Consider the following 14,755-nt stretch of genomic DNA (forward strand, 5'->3'; position numbering starts at 1 on the left):
TTCATTCATTGGGAATATAGTGCCTGTGTGATGTAGAATCTTCATGAACAGCTCTTTAGTCTAACAGAAATGAGGACTGAACTTGTAGAAAAATCATCCAAAGGATACATTTTATATTCAAAAGCAAGAAATGTGAAATATACAAAAATATGATCAAGTTAAGAAGTGCAATGACATCTGCAGAACTTATTTCCAGCGAGTGATTCGGAAGTAAGGCCTAAACATTGACTTCCTCAATAAGATGGTATCAGCAATACTTTAGAATTTGGTTTCCGAGGCCACCTAAAAGAGAAATCATTATTAAAAATGGGATCTATAACAACAACTGCTAAGTCTCCCACAATGAGTCCTCAGTATATTTTACCTACAAATGACTAACTTTAAACATCCAATGCTTAAAGGGGTATTCCCATGTACACAATCATATCCATATTTGTAGGCCATTAAAAGTTAAACATTTTTGCAAATATAAGTAGTTAAAAATTCTGCAGAGTTTTAAAGATTTTCTCCAACTATCTTAGTGGTGACAGTCTATTGTGTTGATCGGTTGCCAATGGATACGACCACGAATGCAGAAACTTTCAGTGGTCTGGCACTTGTTAAAAACCAGACATGATTTTCTTATTGTAGCTGGGATATCAGGCAGGAACACTACATGTATGAGGAGAAAATCTGGTCACAGTAAGCACATCATTTTCTGACCTTAGAAAGATCTTGCATTCATGGTCGTATCCATTGGCAACTGTTTATGACAATAAGACTGTGACAACAAGATATTATAGAAAATCTTTAAAATGCTGCAAAATATTTAATTATTTATATTTGCAAAAATGTTAAACTTTTTATTATCTACAAATTTAAAAAATGTTATGCACATGGGAATACCCCTTTAAGAGAAACAGTTAGCATGTGAAGTATTCCGAAAAGCTTATCATCTGTGATCAATTTTATTTTTAGATAGCTATTAAAAGGGATGGTGGCCATATAGATCTGCCATACAGCTACCATAACCTGTTATGGGCCTATACAGAAGCAAACAAAGATTTGTTTTTATCACAAAAAATAGTCATCACATACCTTTTTACACAGGAGAGCTTTTTCAATATAAGCAAAGTTCACCCTCTTTGAATTCTATTTTTTTTTGTGTATGAGGGCATAATGAACAAAATCTACTCCTTAGAAGTAGAGATGAGCGAGTAGTATTCGATCGAATACTCGTATCGGTCCAATACCACGCTGGAAAATTCCATTGAATTCAATGCAAAAACTTCCTCGTGCTCCTCGTCCTGCTACTTCCGGAACTCGGAGGATCCAAGGTGTCGAACTGTGGTTTCCATGGAAACCGGAACAACATTCCCATTTTTTCCCATACACTATAATAGGATTCAATATTCGATCAAATACTACTCGCTCATCTCCACTTAGAAGGGCTTAAACTTAGGTAAATACTAGAGATGAGCGAACAGTGTTCTATCGAACTCATGTTCGATCGGATATTAGGCTGTTCGGCATGTTCGAATCGAATCGAACACCGCGTGGTAAAGTGCGCCATTACTCGATTCCCCTCCCACCTTCCCTGGCGCCTTTTTTGCTCCAATAACAGCGCAGGGTAGGTGGGACAGGAACTACGACACCGGTGACGTTGAAAAAAGTAGGCAAAACCCATTGGCTGCCGAAAACATGTGACCTCTAATTTAAAAGAACAGCGACGCCCAGCTTCGCGTCATTCTGAGCTTGCAATTCACCGAGGACGGAGGTTTCCGTCCAGCTAGCTAGGGCTTAGATTCTGGGTAGGCAGGGACAGGCTAGGATAGGAAGGAGAAGACAACCAACAGCTCTTGTAAGAGCTAAATTCCAGGGAGAAGCTTGTCAGTGTAACGTGGCACTGACGGGCTCAATCGCCGCAACCCAGCTTTCCCAGGATCCTGAATGGAATACACTGTCAGTGTATTCCCGTATACCCGATATATACCCCGATACCCGTTCCAACGGTGTGCCCCCCCACCTTCACCCCAGAAATACCCTGCAAGTCCCCTAGCAATAGAATTGGGGCTATATACACCCACAATTTTTACTACTGGTATACAGTGCCATTGTCTGACTGGGAATTCAAAGAATATATTGGGAATACAAATACCCTCATTTCTTGCTACTGCCATATAGTGCCAGTTTCTGACTGGTAATTCAAAGAATATATTGGGGTTACGTGCACCCACAATTTTTACTACTGGTATACAGTGCCATTGTCTGACTGGGAATTCAAAGAATATATTGGGAATACAAATACCCTCATTTCTTGCTACTGCCATATAGTGCCAGTGTCTGACTGGGAATTCAAAGAATATATTGGGGTTACGTGCACCCACAATTTTTACTACTGGTATACAGTGCCATTGTCTGACTGGGAATTCAAAGAGTATATTGGGAATACAAATACCCTCATTTCTTGCTACTGCCATATAGTGCCAGTTTCTGACTGGGAATTCAAAGAATATATTGGGGTTACGTGCACCCACAATTTTTACTACTGGTATACAGTGCCATTGTCTGACTGGGAATTCAAAGAATATATTGGGGTTATAAATACCCTCATTTCTTGCTACTGCCATATAGTGCCAGTTTCTGACTGGTAATTCAAAGAATATATTGGGGTTACGTGCACCCACAATTTTTACTACTGGTATACAGTGCCATTGTCTGACTGGGAATTCAAAGAGTATATTGGGAATACAAATACCCTCATTTCTTGCTACTGCCATATAGTGCCAGTTTCTGACTGGGAATTCAAAGAATATATTGGGGTTACGTGCACCCACAATTTTTACTACTGGTATACAGTGCCATTGTCTGACTGGGAATTCAAAGAGTATATTGGGAATACAAATACCCTCATTTCTTGCTACTGCCATATAGTGCCAGTTTCTGACTGGGAATTCAAAGAATATATTGGGGTTACGTGCACCCACAATTTTTACTACTGGTATACAGTGCCATTGTCTGACTGGGAATTCAAAGAGTATATTGGGAATACAAATACCCTCATTTCTTGCTACTGCCATATAGTGCCAGTTTCTGACTGGGAATTCAAAGAATATATTGGGGTTACGTGCACCCACAATTTTTACTACTGGTATACAGTGCCATTGTCTGACTGGGAATTCAAAGAGTATATTGGGAATACAAATACCCTCATTTCTTGCTACTGCCATATAGTGCCAGTTTCTGACTGGTAATTCAAAGAATATATTGGGGTTACGTGCACCCACAATTTTTACTACTGGTATACAGTGCCATTGTCTGACTGGGAATTCAAAGAGTATATTGGGAATACAAATACCCTCATTTCTTGCTACTGCCATATAGTGCCAGTTTCTGACTGGGAATTCAAAGAATATATTGGGGTTACGTGCACCCACAATTTTTACTACTGGTATACAGTGCCATTGTCTGACTGGGAATTCAAAGAGTATATTGGGAATACAAATACCCTCATTTCTTGCTACTGCCATATAGTGCCAGTTTCTGACTGGGAATTCAAAGAATATATTGGGGTTACGTGCACCCACAATTTTTACTACTGGTATACAGTGCCATTGTCTGACTGGGAATTCAAAGAATATATTGGGGTTATAAATACCCTCATTTCTTGCTACTGCCATATAGTGCCAGTTTCTGACTGGTAATTCAAAGAATATATTGGGGTTACGTGCACCCACAATTTTTACTACTGGTATACAGTGCCATTGTCTGACTGGGAATTCAAAGAGTATATTGGGAATACAAATACCCTCATTTCTTGCTACTGCCATATAGTGCCAGTTTCTGACTGGGAATTCAAAGAATATATTGGGGTTACGTGCACCCACAATTTTTACTACTGGTATACAGTGCCATTGTCTGACTGGGAATTCAAAGAGTATATTGGGAATACAAATACCCTCATTTCTTGCTACTGCCATATAGTGCCAGTTTCTGACTGGGAATTCAAAGAATATATTGGGGTTACGTGCACCCACAATTTTTACTACTGGTATACAGTGCCATTGTCTGACTGGGAATTCAAAGAGTATATTGGGAATACAAATACCCTCATTTCTTGCTACTGCCATATAGTGCCAGTTTCTGACTGGGAATTCAAAGAATATATTGGGGTTACGTGCACCCACAATTTTTACTACTGGTATACAGTGCCATTGTCTGACTGGGAATTCAAAGAGTATATTGGGAATACAAATACCCTCATTTCTTGCTACTGCCATATAGTGCCAGTTTCTGACTGGGAATTCAAAGAATATATTGGGGTTACGTGCACCCACAATTTTTACTACTGGTATACAGTGCCATTGTCTGACTGGGAATTCAAAGAGTATATTGGGAATACAAATACCCTCATTTCTTGCTACTGCCATATAGTGCCAGTTTCTGACTGGGAATTCAAAGAATATATTGGGGTTACGTGCACCCACAATTTTTACTACTGGTATACAGTGCCATTGTCTGACTGGGAATTCAAAGAATATATTGGGGTTATAAATACCCTCATTTCTTGCTACTGCCATATAGTGCCAGTTTCTGACTGGTAATTCAAAGAATATATTGGGGTTACGTGCACCCACAATTTTTACTACTGGTATACAGTGCCATTGTCTGACTGGGAATTCAAAGAGTATATTGGGAATACAAATACCCTCATTTCTTGCTACTGCCATATAGTGCCAGTTTCTGACTGGGAATTCAAAGAATATATTGGGGTTACGTGCACCCACAATTTTTACTACTGGTATACAGTGCCATTGTCTGACTGGGAATTCAAAGAGTATATTGGGAATACAAATACCCTCATTTCTTGCTACTGCCATATAGTGCCAGTTTCTGACTGGGAATTCAAAGAATATATTGGGGTTACGTGCACCCACAATTTTTACTACTGGTATACAGTGCCATTGTCTGACTGGGAATTCAAAGAGTATATTGGGAATACAAATACCCTCATTTCTTGCTACTGCCATATAGTGCCAGTTTCTGACTGGGAATTCAAAGAATATATTGGGGTTACGTGCACCCACAATTTTTACTACTGGTATACAGTGCCATTGTCTGACTGGGAATTCAAAGAGTATATTGGGAATACAAATACCCTCATTTCTTGCTACTGCCATATAGTGCCAGTTTCTGACTGGGAATTCAAAGAATATATTGGGGTTACGTGCACCCACAATTTTTACTACTGGTATACAGTGCCATTGTCTGACTGGGAATTCAAAGAGTATATTGGGAATACAAATACCCTCATTTCTTGCTACTGCCATATAGTGCCAGTTTCTGACTGGGAATTCAAAGAATATATTGGGGTTACGTGCACCCACAATTTTTACTACTGGTATACAGTGCCATTGTCTGACTGGGAATTCAAAGAATATATTGGGGTTATAAATACCCTCATTTCTTGCTACTGCCATATAGTGCCAGTTTCTGACTGGTAATTCAAAGAATATATTGGGGTTACGTGCACCCACAATTTTTACTACTGGTATACAGTGCCATTGTCTGACTGGGAATTCAAAGAGTATATTGGGAATACAAATACCCTCATTTCTTGCTACTGCCATATAGTGCCAGTTTCTGACTGGGAATTCAAAGAATATATTGGGGTTACGTGCACCCACAATTTTTACTACTGGTATACAGTGCCATTGTCTGACTGGGAATTCAAAGAGTATATTGGGAATACAAATACCCTCATTTCTTGCTACTGCCATATAGTGCCAGTTTCTGACTGGGAATTCAAAGAATATATTGGGGTTACGTGCACCCACAATTTTTACTACTGGTATACAGTGCCATTGTCTGACTGGGAATTCAAAGAGTATATTGGGAATACAAATACCCTCATTTCTTGCTACTGCCATATAGTGCCAGTTTCTGACTGGGAATTCAAAGAATATATTGGGGTTACGTGCACCCACAATTTTTACTACTGGTATACAGTGCCATTGTCTGACTGGGAATTCAAAGAGTATATTGGGAATACAAATACCCTCATTTCTTGCTACTGCCATATAGTGCCAGTTTCTGACTGGGAATTCAAAGAATATATTGGGGTTACGTGCACCCACAATTTTTACTACTGGTATACAGTGCCATTGTCTGACTGGGAATTCAAAGAGTATATTGGGAATACAAATACCCTCATTTCTTGCTACTGCCATATAGTGCCAGTTTCTGACTGGGAATTCAAAGAATATATTGGGGTTACGTGCACCCACAATTTTTACTACTGGTATACAGTGCCATTGTCTGACTGGGAATTCAAAGAGTATATTGGGAATACAAATACCCTCATTTCTTGCTACTGCCATATAGTGCCAGTTTCTGACTGGTAATTCAAAGAATATATTGGGGTTACGTGCACCCACAATTTTTACTACTGGTATACAGTGCCATTGTCTGACTGGGAATTCAAAGAGTATATTGGGAATACAAATACCCTCATTTCTTGCTACTGCCATATAGTGCCAGTTTCTGACTGGGAATTCAAAGAATATATTGGGGTTACGTGCACCCACAATTTTTACTACTGGTATACAGTGCCATTGTCTGACTGGGAATTCAAAGAGTATATTGGGAATACAAATACCCTCATTTCTTGCTACTGCCATATAGTGCCAGTTTCTGACTGGGAATTCAAAGAATATATTGGGGTTACGTGCACCCACAATTTTTACTACTGGTATACAGTGCCATTGTCTGACTGGGAATTCAAAGAGTATATTGGGAATACAAATACCCTCATTTCTTGCTACTGCCATATAGTGCCAGTTTCTGACTGGGAATTCAAAGAATATATTGGGGTTACGTGCACCCACAATTTTTACTACTGGTATACAGTGCCATTGTCTGACTGGGAATTCAAAGAGTATATTGGGAATACAAATACCCTCATTTCTTGCTACTGCCATATAGTGCCAGTTTCTGACTGGGAATTCAAAGAATATATTGGGGTTACGTGCACCCACAATTTTTACTACTGGTATACAGTGCCATTGTCTGACTGGGAATTCAAAGAGTATATTGGGAATACAAATACCCTCATTTCTTGCTACTGCCATATAGTGCCAGTTTCTGACTGGGAATTCAAAGAATATATTGGGGTTACGTGCACCCACAATTTTTACTACTGGTATACAGTGCCATTGTCTGACTGGGAATTCAAAGAGTATATTGGGAATACAAATACCCTCATTTCTTGCTACTGCCATATAGTGCCAGTTTCTGACTGGGAATTCAAAGAATATATTGGGGTTACGTGCACCCACAATTTTTACTACTGGTATACAGTGCCATTGTCTGACTGGGAATTCAAAGAGTATATTGGGAATACAAATACCCTCATTTCTTGCTACTGCCATATAGTGCCAGTTTCTGACTGGGAATTCAAAGAATATATTGGGGTTACGTGCACCCACAATTTTTACTACTGGTATACAGTGCCATTGTCTGACTGGGAATTCAAAGAGTATATTGGGAATACAAATACCCTCATTTCTTGCTACTGCCATATAGTGCCAGTTTCTGACTGGGAATTCAAAGAATATATTGGGGTTACGTGCACCCACAATTTTTACTACTGGTATACAGTGCCATTGTCTGACTGGGAATTCAAAGAGTATATTGGGAATACAAATACCCTCATTTCTTGCTACTGCCATATAGTGCCAGTTTCTGACTGGGAATTCAAAGAATATATTGGGGTTACGTGCACCCACAATTTTTACTACTGGTATACAGTGCCATTGTCTGACTGGGAATTCAAAGAGTATATTGGGAATACAAATACCCTCATTTCTTGCTACTGCCATATAGTGCCAGTTTCTGACTGGGAATTCAAAGAATATATTGGGGTTACGTGCACCCACAATTTTTACTACTGGTATACAGTGCCAATTTCTAACTAGGAATTCAAAATGCGCAAGGCTCCCGGAAAGGGACGTGGACGAGGCCGTGGGCGAGGTCGGGGGAATGGTTCTGGGGAGCAAGGTAGCAGTGAAGCCACAGGGCGTCCCGTGCCTACTCCTGTGGGGCAGCAAGCATTGCGCCACTCCACAGTGCCAGGGTTGCTTGCCACATTAACTAAACTGCAGGGTACAAACCTTAGTAGGCCCGAGAACCAGGAACAGGTCTTGCAATGGCTGTCAGAGAACGCTTACAGCACATTGTCCAGCAGCCAGTCAGACTCTGCCTCCTCTCCTCCTATTACCCAACAGTCTTGTCTTCCTTCCTCCCAAAATTCCGAAGCTTTACAGAACAATAACCCAAACTGTCCCTGCTCCCCAGAGCTGTTCTCCGCTCCTTTCATTGTCCCTCAACCTGCCTCTCCACGTCACGATTCCACGAACCTAACAGAGGAGCATCTGTGTCCAGATGCTCAAACACTAGAGTCTCCTCCATCTCCGTTCGATTTGGTGGTGGATGACCAGCAACCCACCCTCATCGACGATGATGTGACGCAGTTGCCGTCAGGGCATCCAGTTGACCGGCGCATTGTGCGGGAGGAGGAGATGAGACAGGAGTTGGAAGAGGAAGTGGTGGATGATGAGGACACTGACCCGACCTGGACAGGGGGGATGTCAAGCGGGGAAAGTAGTGTGGATGTTGAGGCAGGTGCAGCACCAAAAAGGGTAGCTAGAGGCAGAGGCAGAGGTCAGCAGCTTAGGCGAAGCCAGGCCACACCCGGAATCTCCCAAGATGTTCCAGTTCGTACCCAGCCCCGAAAAACTCCCACCTCGAGGGCACGTTTCTCGAAGGTGTGGAGTTTTTTCAAGGAATGCGCCGAGGACAGATATAGTGTTGTCTGCACAATTTGCCTCTCGAAATTGATTAGGGGCTCTGAGAAGAGCAACCTGTCCACCACTTCAATGCGCCGTCATTTGGAATCCAAGCACTGGAATCAGTGGCAGGCAGCAACGGCAGGACAAAGGCCGCCTGCCGTTCACGCCACTGCCACTGCCTCTGCCTCTGCCACTGCCACTGCTGACTGTGCTGGCGATGCACTCCAGAGGACGAGCCAGGACACCACTTCATCTGCCTCCGCCACTTTGTTGACTTCTACCTCATCCTCCCCTGGTCCTGTCTTATCTCCTTCTCCTGCACCATCAAAGGCACCATCAGGCGTTTCTTTACAACAACCCACCATCTCTCAGACATTGGAGCGGCGGCAGAAATACACTGCTAACCACCCACACGCGCAAGCCTTGAACGCCAACATCGCTAAACTGCTGGCCCAGGAGATGTTGGCGTTCCGGCTTGTTGAAACTCCCGCCTTCCTGGACCTGATGGCAACTGCGGCACCTCGCTATGCCGTCCCTAGCCGTCACTACTTCTCCCGGTGTGCCGTCCCCGCCTTGCACCAGCACGTGTCACTCAACATCAGGCGGGCCCTTAGTTCCGCGCTTTGCACAAAGGTCCACTTGACCACCGACGCGTGGACAAGTGCATGCGGACAGGGACGCTACATTTCACTGACGGCACACTGGGTGAATGTAGTTGAGGCTGGGACTGCTTCCCAAACTGGCCCGGTGTACCTCGTGTCCCCGCCTAACATTCCTGGCAGGGACACGAGAAGAACACCCCCCTCCTCCTCCTCCTCTACCGCCTCCTCCTCCGCCACCGCCTCCTCCTCCGCCACCGCCTCCTCCTCCGCTGTTAGATTGACCCCAGCTACGAGTTGGAAACGTTGCAGCACTGGCGTTGGTAGACGTCAGCAGGCTGTGCTGAAGCTGATCAGCTTGGGGGACAGACAGCACACTGCCTCCGAGGTGAGGGATGCCCTCCTCGATGAGACGGCAATATGGTTTGAGCCGCTGCACCTGGGCCCAGGCATGGTCGTTTGTGATAACGGCCGGAACCTGGTAGCAGCTCTGGAGCTTGCCGGACTCCAACATGTTCCATGCCTGGCCCACGTCTTCAACCTAGTGGTGCAACGTTTCCTAAAGAGCTACCCCAATGTTCCAGAGCTACTGGTGAAAGTGCGGCGCATGTGCGCCCACTTTCGCAAGTCGACAGTAGCCGCTGCTAGCTTAAAATCTCTCCAGCAACGCCTGCATGTGCCACAACACCGGCTTTTGTGCGACGTCCCCACACGCTGGAACTCAACGTTTCAGATGTTGAATAGAGTGGTTGAGCAGCAGAGACCTTTGATGGAATACCAGCTACAAAACCCTAGGGTGCCACAAAGTCAGCTGCCTCAGTTTCACATCCATGAGTGGCCATGGATGAGAGACCTTTGTGACATCCTACGGGTCTTTGAGGAGTCCACAAGGAGGGTGAGCTCTGAGGATGCGATGGTGAGCCTTACAATCCCGCTCTTGTGTGTTCTGAGAGAATCCCTGATTGACATCAGGGATAACTCAGATCACACAGAGGAGTTAGGGATAGCATCCGATCCGTCACAGCTGGAGAGTAGGTCCACACATCTGTCCGCTTCACTGCGTTTAATGGAGGAGGAGGAGGAGGAGGAAGAAGAGTTGTCCGATGATGTGATGGTGATACAGGAGGCTTCCGGGCAACTTCGAATCGTCCCATTGTTGCAGCGCGGATGGGTAGACATGGAGGATGAGGAGGAAATGGAGATTGAACTTTCCGGTGGGGCCAGAGGAGTCATGCCAACTAACACTGTGGCAGACATGGCTGAGTTCATGTTGGGGTGCTTTACAACCGACAAGCGTATTGTCAAAATCATGGAGGACAACCAGTACTGGATCTTTGCTATCCTTGACCCCCGGTATAAAAACAACATCTCGTCTTTTATTCCGGTAGAGGGGAGGGCCAATCGCATCAATGCTTGCCACAGGCAATTGGTGCAGAATATGATGGAGATGTTTCCAGCATGTGACGTTGGCGGCAGGGAGGGCAGTTCCTCCAGTAGGCAACCAAGTTCTCACCGGTCCACACAAACGAGGGGCACACTGTCTAAGGTCTGGGACACCTTGATGGCACCCCCTCGCCAAAGTGCCGCCACGGAGGGTCCTAGTGTCACCAGGCGTGAGAAGTATAGGCGCATGTTGCGGGAATACCTTTCCGACCACAGCCCTGTCCTCTCCGACCCCTCTGCGCCCTACACGTATTGGGTGTCGAAGTTGGACCTGTGGCTTGAACTTGCCCTATATGCCTTGGAGGTGCTGTCCTGTCCTGCCGCCAGCGTCCTATCTGAGAGGGTGTTCAGTGCAGCCGGTGGCATCATCACTGACAAGCGCACCCGTCTGTCAGCTGAGAGTGCCGACCGGCTCACTTTGATAAAAATGAACCACCACTGGATAGAGCCTTCATTTTTGTGCCCACCTGTGTAAAGCACCCCAACATGAAACTCCATGTCTGTACTCAACCTCTCCAATTCCTCCGCATCCTCATACTCATCCACCATAAGCGTTGCACAATTCTGCTAATACTAGGCTCCCTCCAACATGATTTCCCCCAACTCTGCTGGTTAGAGGCTCCCTCCACCCTGATTTCCACCAACTCTGCTGGTTAGAGGCTCCCTCCACCCTGCTTTCCCACAACTCTGCTGGTTAGAGGCTCCTTCCACCATGAATTTGCCCAAACTGGGCTGTTTAGAGGCTCCCTCCACCATGAATTGGTCCAAACTGGGTTTTTTAGAGGCTCCCTCCACCATGAATTGGTCCAAACTGGGCTGGTTAGAGGCTCCCTCCACCATGAATTGGTCCAAACTGGGCTGGTTAGAGGCTCCCTCCACCATGAATTTGCCCAAACTGGGCTGGTTAGAGGCTCCCTCCACAATTAATTGGTCCAAACTGGGCTAATTAGAGGCTCCCTCCACCATGAATTGGTCCAAACTGGGCTGGTTAGAGGCTCCCTCCACAATTAATTGGTCCAAACTGGGCTAATTAGAGGCTCCCTCCACCATGAATTGGTCCAAACTGGGTTTTTTAGAGGCTCCCTCCACCATGAATTTGCCCAAACTGGGCTGTTTAGAGGCTCCCTCCACCATGAATTGGTCCAAACTGGGCTGGTTAGAGGCTCCCTCCACCATGAATTGGTCCAAACTGGGCTGGTTAGAGGCTCCCTCCACCATGAATTTCCCAAAACTTGGCTGTTTAGAGGCTCCCTCCACCATTAATTGGTCCAAACTGGGCTGGTTAGAGGCTCCCTCCACCATGAATTTGCCCAAACTGGGCTGTTTAGAGGCTCCCTCCACCATGAATTTGCCCAAACTGGGCTGGTTAGAGGCTCCCTCCACCATGAATTGGTCCAAACTGGGCTGGTTAGAGGCTCCCTCCACCATGAATTTGCCCAAACTGGGCTGTTTAGAGGCTCCCTCCACCATGAATTTGCCCAAACTGGGCTGGTTAGAGGCTCCCTCCACCATGAATTGGTCCAAACGGGTTTTTAGAGGCTCCCTTCACCATGAATTGGTCCAAACTTGGCTGTTTAGAGGCTCCCTCCACCATGAATTTGCCCAAACTGGGCTGTTTAGAGGCTCCCTCCACCATGAATTGGTCCAAACTGGGCTGGTTAGAGGCTCCCTCCACCATGAATTTCCCAAAACTTGGCTGTTTAGAGGCTCCCTCCACCATTAATTGGTCCAAACTGGGCTGGTTAGAGGCTCCCTCCACCATGAATTTGCCCAAACTGGGCTGTTTAGAGGCTCCCTCCACCATGAATTTGCCCAAACTGGGCTGGTTAGAGGCTCCCTCCACCATGAATTGGTCCAAACTGGGCTGGTTAGAGGCTCCCTCCACAATTAATTGGTCCAAACTGGGCTAATTAGAGGCTCCCTCCACCATGAATTGGTCCAAACTGGGTTTTTTAGAGGCTCCCTCCACCATGAATTTGCCCAAACTGGGCTGTTTAGAGGCTCCCTCCACCATGAATTGGTCCAAACTGGGCTGGTTAGAGGCTCCCTCCACCATGAATTTCCCAAAACTTGGCTGTTTAGAGGCTCCCTCCACCATTAATTGGTCCAAACTGGGCTGGTTAGAGGCTCCCTCCACCATGAATTTGCCCAAACTGGGGTGGTTAGAGGCTCCCTCCACCATTAATTGGTCCAAACTGGGCTGGTTAGAGGCTCCCTCCACAATTAATTGGTCCAAACTGGGCTAATTAGAGGCTCCCTCCACCATGAATTGGTCCAAACTGGGTTTTTTAGAGGCTCCCTCCACCATGAATTTGCCCAAACTGGGCTGTTTAGAGGCTCCCTCCACCATGAATTGGTCCAAACTGGGCTGGTTAGAGGCTCCCTCCACCATGAATTGGTCCAAACTGGGCTGGTTAGAGGCTCCCTCCACCATGAATTTCCCAAAACTTGGCTGTTTAGAGGCTCCCTCCACCATTAATTGGTCCAAACTGGGCTGGTTAGAGGCTCCCTCCACCATGAATTTGCCCAAACTGGGCTGTTTAGAGGCTCCCTCCACCATGAATTTGCCCAAACTGGGCTGGTTAGAGGCTCCCTCCACCATGAATTGGTCCAAACTGGGCTGGTTAGAGGCTCCCTCCACCATGAATTTGCCCAAACTGGGCTGTTTAGAGGCTCCCTCCACCATGAATTTGCCCAAACTGGGCTGGTTAGAGGCTCCCTCCACCATGAATTGGTCCAAACGGGTTTTTAGAGGCTCCCTTCACCATGAATTGGTCCAAACTTGGCTGTTTAGAGGCTCCCTCCACCATGAATTTGCCCAAACTGGGCTGTTTAGAGGCTCCCTCCACCATGAATTTCCCAAAACTTGGCTGTTTAGAGGCTCCCTCCACCATTAATTGGTCCAAACTGGGCTGGTTAGAGGCTCCCTCCACCATGAATTTGCCCAAACTGGGCTGTTTAGAGGCTCCCTCCACCATGAATTTGCCCAAACTGGGCTGGTTAGAGGCTCCCTCCACCATGAATTGGTCCAAACTGGGCTGGTTAGAGGCTCCCTCCACCATGAATTTGCCCAAACTGGGCTGTTTAGAGGCTCCCTCCACCATGAATTTGCCCAAACTGGGCTGGTTAGAGGCTCCCTCCACCATTAATTGGTCCAAACTGGGCTGGTTAGAGGCTCCCTCCACCATGAATTTGCCCAAACTGGGCTGTTTAGAGGCTCCCTCCACCATGAATTTGCCCAAACTGGGCTGGTTAGAGGCTCCCTCCACCATGAATTGGTCCAAACTGGGCTGGTTAGAGGCTCCCTCCACCATGAATTTGCCCAAACTGGGCTGTTTAGAGGCTCCCTCCACCATGAATTTGCCCAAACTGGGCTGGTTAGAGGCTCCCTCCACCATGAATTGGTCCAAACGGGTTTTTAGAGGCTCCCTTCACCATGAATTGGTCCAAACTTGGCTGGTTAGAGGCTCCCTCCACCATGAATTTGCCCAAACTGGGCTGTTTAGAGGCTCCCTCCACCATGAATTGGTCCAAACTGGGCTGGTTAGAGGCTCCCTCCACCATGAATTTCCCAAAACTTGGCTGTTTAGAGGCTCCCTCCACCATTAATTGGTCCAAACTGGGCTGGTTAGAGGCTCCCTCCACCATGAATTTGCCCAAACTGGGGTGGTTAGAGGCTCCCTCCACCATTAATTGGTCCAAACTGGGCTGGTTAGAGGCTCCCTCCACAATTAATTGGTCCAAACTGGGCTAATTAGAGGCTCCCTCCACCATGAATTGGTCCAAACTGGGTTTTTTAGAGGCTCCCTCCACCATGAATTTGCCCAAACTGGGCTGTTTAGAGGCTCCCTCCACCATGAATTGGTCCAAACTGGGCTGGTTAGA

The 14,755-nt window shown here is 45.9% G+C and overlaps 1 protein-coding gene across 1 annotated transcript in view; it reads right to left on the bottom strand.

Moving 5' to 3' along the window:
• Positions 1-217: 217 nt before the first annotated feature.
• The window catches only part of LOC142203390 (chloride anion exchanger-like), a 51,952-nt gene continuing 37,414 nt past the window's right edge, over positions 218-14,755 (bottom strand). The window contains exon 20 of the mRNA XM_075274068.1: positions 218-282. Coding sequence (XP_075130169.1) covers positions 259-282 — 24 coding nt within the window. The 3' untranslated portion in view covers positions 218-258. The remainder of the gene's footprint in view (positions 283-14,755) is intronic.

Source organism: Leptodactylus fuscus, chromosome 5, assembly GCF_031893055.1.
Source record: "Leptodactylus fuscus isolate aLepFus1 chromosome 5, aLepFus1.hap2, whole genome shotgun sequence".
In the NCBI taxonomy this organism is placed as follows: domain Eukaryota; kingdom Metazoa; phylum Chordata; class Amphibia; order Anura; family Leptodactylidae; genus Leptodactylus; species Leptodactylus fuscus.